At 44.3% G+C, this 9,867-nt stretch overlaps 1 protein-coding gene across 2 annotated transcripts; it reads left to right on the forward strand.

Annotated features, from left to right (window-relative positions):
• Positions 1–2,208: 2,208 nt before the first annotated feature.
• Positions 2,209–6,200, forward strand: LOC127333277 (uncharacterized). 2 transcript variants are annotated; one of them, XM_051359654.2, is made up of 6 exons: positions 2,209–2,586; positions 2,675–2,708; positions 2,937–3,013; positions 3,899–3,974; positions 4,128–4,240; positions 5,946–6,200. In XM_051359654.2, exons 1-5 carry the CDS (start codon positions 2,518–2,520, stop codon positions 4,232–4,234), a joined length of 363 nt encoding a protein of 120 aa, XP_051215614.1. In that variant the 5' UTR covers positions 2,209–2,517; the 3' UTR covers positions 4,235–4,240; positions 5,946–6,200. The 2 variants fall into 2 exon arrangements, with proteins under 2 accessions (XP_051215614.1, XP_051215615.1); XM_051359655.2 differs by having other exon boundaries at positions 2,209–2,550; positions 2,632–2,708.
• Positions 6,201–9,867: the final 3,667 nt, after the last annotated feature.

Below are 9,867 nucleotides of genomic sequence, written 5' to 3' on the forward strand. Positions count from 1 at the left end.
ATGGAAGACTTCGTCTTCCACTAAATTTAAGCTAACTCTAAAAAGTTTTCAACCCTGCTCAAGCACCATTGGGTGCACTAACTCTCCCACAATCATGAACCCCGCTAGGATCATTAAGAAGGTATAGATCCAACATCTGCACGGAGTCGTCAGCCTCTTCATGAAGCTCGCCATCGTCAGAAATCCATCATGTCTCTCACAAGCTGAAGTTGCGACCCTCTCCACACAAAGGCATGTCTACATAAAAATGGAGTCTAATTTTCGTTAAACTTTACAACCCCTCCAGTTCTACGCTCAGTAATCTCGGGACGAGATTATTTTAAGGGTGGAAGATCTGTAACACCCCAACTTTTGCAACCTTGATTAATTGTCCATATTTCAAAAATTAGGGGGAACAAAAACTTTTTCTATAGACTAATTTAGATGAGTTGCCTTGATTTGTTTGTTGTGATGAATTGCTTTGATCTGCCACTAGATATATTGTCTTGATTTCTTGTTGAGTTCTGTGTTGAGTACCTCAAAGAACAACACCTCTAGTGGTCAGACATACAACTCACCTAATAAAACACATGTGTGACTTAGGTAAAATTGTTTTCCTTTTTACTACATCAAACTCTTCTCCTGATGGCAACATGAGTGTGCCATCTTGATATTCCTATTTGTGTTAGTCCAGCTCAAACCATCCTTGAATCCAAAATTTGGGATCATCTACCCTTATCACATCCTTCTCTTATACCCACTCATCATAGGTTGATTCTGAAGCCAAGTCAACAATCTGTTTTGGCAAGCTTATAAGTTCCAGACTTTGGCAGTTGATATCTAAGCAACCACCACTGTTATTGTTGACCTCAATGCATGGATCTCATCTATGCAACATCCTCTTCAACCTCCACGTCTTGCATGTCTCAGTCAATCCTTGCAGCTCATATATTCAACTTGATCTTGTACCCTATCCAATGTTTTACCTCAAGATCACTTCCTTCACTTTTACCTCTTGTTTTTATTCAAGTTTAATCTTCACAAAACCAAGATTGGGAATGATGGGTACATTTTGAGGCCACCATCTACCCTTGAGAACACTCCTCCCTAAATTAGTTTTCTTTCTCAAAAACCCTATTGTTTTTCCTTCTCTAGTTTTGATCACAAAACTACTTCTAGTTTTATAAAATCTTTTCAGGATATTTCTTCAAAGAAAACAAAGAACTGAAATGGGTTTTGTTTTTCATCCCATTTCTACCAAGTACTGATTTCTAAAACATTATTTTCTATTTTGTTTTCCATTTTACAAAAGGCTTGTTTATGGTACCTATACCATTTCTTGTCTTCCTCTTGCTTATTTTACATTTGAGAAAAACTCTACTTCACTTGAGAAAGTAAGTAGAACATTTTGACCTCCTATGTTCCAACTAGTTTCTCTCAACATTTTCAAATTCCATTCCACTTGAGTTCATTCCCAATTGAGGTGTTTCAAATCCCTTTCAAATAAATTCTTTTTTTTCAAATGACAATCCTTGCACATCTTATGCACATCACTGATTTACCACATTGTATCCCCTCATCCTCCAATTCTTGATCAAATGGATGATCATTTGATACTTTCAAATGGACTCCCTTCAACTGAACCCTAGACTCAGGGAGTATTTCAAACCACTCCCAATTGACCTCTTTTTTAGAACAACTTATTTTTCCTCATACCTATCTCACTCCCCCATTCTTTTCCATCAACACCTTGACCTCTTGAATTGATTTTATGCCACCATATTCACCATTGGTGTTGTATCTGTACTTCCATCACTACCCCTCTAAACCTTGGATCTATCTCTTTCCATCATTTGTTTGCCACAAACAAAGTGATAACAAATTTTCCTTTTGATGCATATCACTCTCACTCTCCATTTCTATCTCTATGTCTCAACCTCCATCAACATTACCTCCTCAACATCATGCACATGGATGATGTGCATCTCTCTCTCATTGTTCATTTTTGTTTGGCAAGAATGGAGCCGGCCAATTTGTGTTTGCATTTAAAATTCGGCCAGCACTATCTCCCCTTTTCCTTCTTATACAAGCCATGCCTCCCACCTACCCCAATCCATAAATGGGCAGCCTCCCAACCAACTCAATCAATGAGGAGGCTACCTCCCAACCAACTCAATCAATGAGGAGGCAGCCAACCCACCCCCTCTCCCTCTATATAAAGGGGCTTGGCAGCCTACTCCCTCCTCACTTGCTCTCATTTCCCACTCTCCACTCCTCTCCACTCCTCTCCTTTGCCTCATTTCTTTTCACTCCCTACTATTTCCTCCACTCCCTCACACTCTCCTCCTCCACTTCCCCACGAAAATGGTGCTCCCCTTGCTCCCATGGCCGGCCATAGCCATGGCAAGCCACCAAGATGAAGCTCTCCCCCTCCCTCAAGCTCATCCTCACCATGAGAGCCTCCCTCTCCTTCTTCTCCCTAACCTTAGATGGTTTAATCTCCTCTTCTTCTCCCTCCATTGCTAAGATTGGATCTTGATGCAGGTGTATGTTGGTCCAAGCATGGAGAAGGTTGAGCTATCCTCAGATCTGAAGTTCTTGAGCAAAGTTCGTCCAAAACCTTGCAGTAATTTCTGTTTCTTGCTGTTTCAGATTCTGGTACGATCTTGTAAAATCCGCCAAATCTCGTGTGCAGATCCAAATCGAGTGGTTCAAAGTTCTGCAGATAGGTACTAAAAATATCTACAACTTGGCTTTGGTCTCATCCTCAAATTCGTTACGGATTTTGCATGATAAATAAAGTTCTGCAAACATGCAGAAACATTGTTTGTTAGATTTCTTCCGTTTTACAAAACCTTTTTGAGCAAACTCAATTTTTGGTGAAAGCCCACTCCAGTACCTTCATTTTGGCGTTGGGTTCACTTCAAATGACCTAATGGAATTGAAATGGTTCACAGATCAAGATCTGGTCAGATCTGACTTTGTCGAATTAAATCAGGAGCTTGGAAACGAATTTTTGAATGAAACCAGTTGGGTAAGAACCACCTTTACAATACCTTTCAGATGCAGCTGACCTCATATTTTTATGAGTTGTGTACGATTTGTGGTGAATTAAACTTTTTCTGTGTGTTCTGCAGACATGGCTGTTAGCTTTTAATTCATCAAAAATCCATTTTTGAACCTAATTGAGTGATTCCACTTCTGTAGGATTGCTGAATGTTTTCTTAATCATCTCAAACAAGTTTCAAACCTTTATCTGTTCTGCAACTCCATAGTTAAAGCAAATGGTGAAAACATGCAGTGAACTTGTAAATCCATTTGTGAGAGTTTCAGAAATATTTTGAACCCAAATCCAATTGCGTGTGAATCTCTGTTTAATTACCGTTCAAATGCCAGTGGCCTCATATTTTTAGGATGTTTCTACGATTTATGGCTTACAGATCTTGTTTTCTGTACAGTCAGATTCAAAGAAATTCCTAAAATTGTAGGTTTGATATTTTTGGGTGTTTCCAATTGGGTTAGTCTTGTATTAGTACTGGCCATCTAGGAAAAATAGTGTTAGTCTCTGTTCATGCATTTTCGTTACTGTTAGTAAGGTATATGTGTGACATGCATTGTTGGACCAAAACTTGTTGGGTTTATTTAAAAACCTTGACCAACTCTTTTTATTAGAAATGGGCAACCTTTGTTTTATGTTTGCAAAACAAAATCTCTGCAATTTAACATTAGCTCTTTTGTTTTGCTTAAGTTTTCAAATGGTAGGGCATATCATTTGCTTCCTATTCTTGTGTGGTGTTATGTGAGCAAACTAAGTTAGGAAAACTGTTTTCTACTTTTTCCAAAAATGTTTGAAAATGTTTTGTGAATGTATTTGATGTCAAACTAATGCTTTTGTCCTCTTTATGATGTTATCTACCAGGGGATGTTTGGTTTATACTATGGTGATAACCGAGAGAGGCAATTGCTAAGTTGTGATACTCTCATACCTTTACTAGGTAAATAACATGGGTTTTCTTTAAGTTGTTTGTGGTATCTATAAGTCCTTTGTATGGTAGCTCTTTATTGAATGGTTAAATTATGGTTGTTGTATGTTTGTTTTGTTGGTGCAATGTGATTGATTGTGTTCCTTTTATATTTTCCGGCGATAGACGCGAGCAATTCCGGAGAAGAAGAAGAAGTGGAATTGGACAAGGATTTTATTTATATTGTTGGGATTCTTATATTGATGGAGTTGAAGAAGTACAGGGACAAATAAGCCAAGGCAAGCCATCTTTTGATCTCTGATCCGGTGTCTAGTTGGATGTCATTTGTTGATGTTCAAAGCGCCTTCATTCTATGTGTGTTATTATCTCTATTTATGTCATCTATGTGTGATTGCAAGTGGGGTACTCCCTAGTGGTGATGCTCCACTATTGTCCTTGTGTTTGGGATGCATGGTAACATGGCCGTGCTATTCCACTTGGTGATCTTGTATGCTCAACTTGAGCATGTTCCATCTCAAGATATTAACTTACACCACACCCACCCCTTTGTAGTATAGAGGTATCAATGTCATGATCTTGGTGTATTCTCAACTTGAGAGGAGTATGCCGTGTACCATCTTGGAGAATATGTTGGATAGTGACACTCCACTATCTAAGTTGTGTAATTAGCACCACAAATCTGAGAGTATATTCCTCCTTGTGTTGTCATAATACATGCTTACCTTAAGCAAGTATGATCCACTCTACTACCCCTTTATACCTCATCTATGGCGGGATGACTCTCATCTCGGCCGTAGTGCAATACTAGTTCAACTCATGAAACTATAGGTTGGGAACCCCTCAAGGTTTTCCTTGTTGTAAATGTTTATGAAAACCTTGGGTGAGGCAATCTTACCCAAGCGTATGGTTTATGAAAGGAAAGGATCTTGACAAAGATGGTTGGAAAGAGGAAATGTGTGTGTGACTTGGGTTTTTGAGAAAAACGACACATGGTTCTCTGTATTCGCCCGGAACAATTAACCCGCGCAACCACACTACTCCAACGTGGGCACGGGGCTTAGCTTGACGTTTGTTCTTCTTAGCATGAGGCACCGCACAACTATACAAGGGTACGGTTACCCCCGAGTCCGGGTTGTCGTAGTTGGAGACAATCGTATAACGGGAGGCCTTCGGGGCTGACCCGTCCGGAAGACACTATGGGTCTCCTGGCTTGGCGGTGGAGCCACGCTCAAAGGGAGGTGAGCTGCCACGGTGCCGGGGAGGTACATACTCCATAGGGTAGGACCTCTTGCTAAGTTGAATAGGCGAAAGGCTTCGACTGATTATCCGAGACTCGCATACTTTCGTATGACGAACCGGGGATGATCCCAGCGGATTTATCAGATCTTGTGGGGAAAGTGCGCACACTCTGCAGAGTTAAAACTATTCAAATAGCCGCGTCCGCGGTCATGGACGGTTGGGATGGCCGTTACCGAGCTGTGTCGAGTTTTGGTTTAGAAAATGATTTCCAAAGGAAATGTGTGTGTTGGATGTACCGGAAGGGTACGGAAAGGCTGGTGCCGACCATATGGAGATGGTCGAGGAAAATGAAACAAAATTGGGTGACCCTTCCTAGTGTTTCATGTAGAGGGTCTCTTCTTCAACAAAGATATAGAGATGTCATAGGACTTTCCTAGTATCCCCATCAATTGAGATGGCGGTATGCTACCTCTTCTTTAACAAAGGTATAGAGATGTAATAGGACTCCCTTAGTGTCCCCATCACTCGAGATGCCGGGATGCTATATCCACAAGAGAAACTATTTCTCTTCCACATGCTATATCCACAAGAGAAACTATTTCTCTTCCACATGCTACATCCACGAGAGAAACTATTTTTCCTCTCTTGCCTTCTCTAGTTAAATTTTTTATCACCTTCTTGATGGTTTGCGAGTACAATTCCAAATGTACTCACGGCTTTGTCCCTGGCTATTTACTTGGCTAGACTTGAAGGAGTTCGACAGATGAAGAAGGAGTTGACGACGTCTATGCGGGCTAGGAACGTCTCCCCAGTCAGTTGCCTGTAGGGTTATGGCAGATGACTTGGGTACTGCGCTGCTGAAGTGATGATGCTACTCTGATGTTTAGTTAGGCCCTTCGAGGCTATTATGTAAGTATTGGTCATGTGACCATGTTGTAATTTTCTTATTCCGCTTTGTAATGGATGGTGTAATTTGATATCAGTTCGGTTGTGTGTTCACGGCGCACTGATCATGGGATCGTGAACTGTATACATAACAGGGTATTTCGGACAGCTAGTCCGGGGTCCCCACAGCGTCGCTCAGGGAAGGGTTGCTGCAGGTGGGATCTGGTCGAACGGGGGAAGAAAGGGGAAATTTCACTAAGTCCCCGGACGCCTTAGCAATAGCGCACCTCTCGGGGTGCGCCACTATGAGGCTTAGCAATGGCGCACCTCTAGGGGTGCGCCACTGCCTCTTTATGGCTGGGTCAAAAGAATAACGCGCGGGGGATTGACATATCCCGCTTAGTACCGCATCGGTTTCGTCCCTGGTTGGTTTGTGCCAAACCCCTGCCGGCCAGGTTCGAACCCTGGCGGCCCCAATTTTTTTCCTTTTCTTTTTAAATTGATTTAACACTATAATAAACATCCAAAATAGCATAATACACCAAAATAAAAGGCATAAATAATTATAATTATGTAGAATATTTAAAATACTATAGAATCTAGAAAATATCCAAAAATATAAATTATATGTCTATTTTGATCGGTACAATGTGTAGATTAACAATATGACATCCATTATTCATACAAGAAAATGATACATAATTATCTTTTCACAATCTTCTTGCCCTTCTTTCTCGCGGTTGAATAATTTAGCCCCGGAACTCCTAGACTTCTCCTCTTGAATGGACGGCCTTTAGGTAGGGTGGTCCTGCTTCTTCTTGTTGTGTATGGTTCTTCATCATCGTTGTCGTCATCTTCCATCTTCGGATCGCCGTACTGGTCAAAGTCTAGCTCGTTGGCGGCTCCATCCATTCCGATGATGCTCCTTTTGCCTCTCCTCACGACAACACAGCTGGGCTTTTGCGGGTCGGTAATGAAGAAGCATTGGTCCACTTGGGAAGCTAGTACCCATGGCTCATATTTCGCGGTGACCTTTGCGCCCGTTGTCTTGGATTTGGCTTCGGGTATAACCATGGTGGTGAAATGCCGGTCTTCTTTTATGACGTTCTTGGCCCACCTGACACGGAACATCGGCACATTCTCTCCGGCGTAGCTCAGCTCCCAGATCTCCTCGATCTTTCCGTAGTATCTCTTCTTGACGTCACCGGTGTAGGACTCCATCGTTACCCCGGAGTTCTGATAATCGCTCTTCATGTCCTTTTCCTCGGTGTAGAATGTGTGCCATTGATATCGTACGCCTGAAATGTCATCAGGTTGTGTTCAGCGCCCTGTGACAAGGCGAATATGAGTTTTTCTTCCGTAGAAGAATCCTCGTCTATAGGGTACGTCAGCATCTTGTCCTTGAACCACCGCGTGAAGGTTGAGTTGTGCTCTTTGATTATATCTCCGTCCGTCCTCTGTTGGCCCTGATCACTGTACGTCTTTGGGATGAAGGTTTTGTGCTCTACCACCCAAGGATCGACCACGTCTATGTGTTGTAGCGTGACTAGGTTTGCTCTTTCAAAGTCGGCGATTCGACCCTTGAAGTCGACATGCATTTCGCGGCTACCGTCGCGGTGACCCCATCCAGCGAGCTTCCCGAGATGCCTGTTTACGGGCAGGCCAACGGGGTTCTCGATTTCTAGATAACTCGTGCAGAAGGAGATGCACTCTTCGGTCAGAAAGCCCTTGGCTATGCTTCCGTCCGGACGTGCCCTGTTGCGAACGTACCCTTTGATGACACCATTCATCCTTTCGAATGGCATCATGCTGTGCAGGAACGTCGGCCCCAGTTGGATGATATCCTCCACAATATGTACCAGCAGATGCACCATAACGTCGAAGAAAGCGGGCGGGAAGTACATCTCAAGCTCGCACAGTATCACCACGATCTCTTCCTGTAGCCTTCTAAGTTGCCTCACGCCAACAGACTTCCGAGAGATGACGTCGAAAAAGTTGCATAGGCCAAAAAGCGTTTCACGGACGTGCGCGTCCATGATCCCACGGATTGCAACCAGAAGTATCTGCGTCATCAGCACGTGACAGTCGTGAGACTTCATCCCGCTGAACCTCTGCTTCGCTTTGTCTAGGTACCTGCTTATCTTCCCCGCGTAACCGTAGGGAAGTTTTACTCCTAGGAGACAGTCGAAAAACTGCTCGATCTCCTTCTGACTTAGAGTGAAGCACGCGGGGGGGCAGTAATATTCAATCTTTTTGGCATTTTTGCCCTTGCGATGACTTTGCGTGTCCTCCGCCTCATCATCGTCATCGTCATCATCATCATCATCATCATTAGGGCGTCCCGCGTGAAGCTCCTCCCTGATCCCAATTGATTGCAAGTCGTACCTTGCTTTCGGCCCATCTTTGGTCTTCTCTGGCATGTTGAGGAGGGTACCAAGCAGACTCTCGCACACGTTCTTCGTGATGTGCATGACATCAAGGCTGTGAGGCACACGGAGGATCTTCCAGTACGGCAAGTCCCAGAAAACAGACCTCGTCTTCCATACCTTAAGCAGCGGCTCTGGCGCCTTTCGCTTCTTTCCCGGCGGTGGGCACTCTTTCCAATTTTTCAATAGCTCGTCTATTTGCTCGCCGCTTCTCGTACGTGGCCGTCTTCGGGGTTCGTCTTGACCATCGAACAGATCCTTGCGTTTCCTCCATGCGTCGTCCTCGCGAAGCCACCTTCGATGTCCCATGAACACCGTTTTCGAGGACCCGGGATCTCTATCTAGCTGGCGGTACGTTGTGTCGTCCATGCACCTGACGCATGCATTGAATCCGTGGACCACCTGCCCCGCGACATATCCGTAACCAAGAAAGTCGTGCACCGTCGTGAGCAGTGCGGCTCCCATAGGGAAATATTCTTCCGCGGTGGCATCCCACGTATTGGCAGGCGTGTCCCATAGCGTGGCTAGCTCCTCTTTCAGAAGCCCCATATACAGATTGATGCCGTTCCCTGGTTGTTTCGGCCCTTCAATTAGCATACTCATTTGAATGTACTTCCTCTTCATGCACAACCAGGGGGGGAGGTTGTACATCCACACAAACACGGGCCAGGTGCTATGCGTGCTGCTCTGGCTGCCAAACGGATTGACTCCATCGGTGCTCGCGCCCAGCCTTATGTTCCTAGGATCGTCCCCAAATTCTGGGTACTCGAGGTTCAACGCATTCCACTGGCTAGCATCCGAAGGGTGTCTCAACATCCTGTCCTTTTTCTTTTTGTCCGGATCATCTGCGTCATCTTCTACCTTCCTCATCTCCGCGTGCCAACGCATTAGCTTTGCTTGCTTAGGATCCGCGAAATACCGCTGCAGACGAGGAGTGTTCGGAAAGTACCACACCACCTTCCGAGGAGCTTTCTTCCCCTTCTTGTACCGACTGACGCCGCACACCGGACATATGGTACACGCTGCGTGCTCGTTCTGATAAATGATGCAATCGTTCAAGCACACATGATATTTCACATGCGGTAAATCCAGAGGACACACGATTTTCTTGGCCTCCTCGATACTAGTCGGACACGTGTTACCTTTGGGAAGACGTTCCTGCCAGAATGACATGTTGTCGTTGAAGGATGTGTCGGTCATTTTGTGCTTTACCTTCATCTCCAGTGCCATGAGCGTTACTTTCAGGCGGGTATCCTCCGGCCTGCATCCTTCATACAATGGAGTAACCGCGTCTACCTCCAGTTGATCCATCTTGGCTTTCTCTCGGGCGGCAGCTCTTGCGTTACTCGTCTGCT

This window comes from Lolium perenne, chromosome 2, assembly GCF_019359855.2.
Source record: "Lolium perenne isolate Kyuss_39 chromosome 2, Kyuss_2.0, whole genome shotgun sequence".
NCBI classification, from domain to species: Eukaryota; Viridiplantae; Streptophyta; class Magnoliopsida; order Poales; family Poaceae; genus Lolium; species Lolium perenne.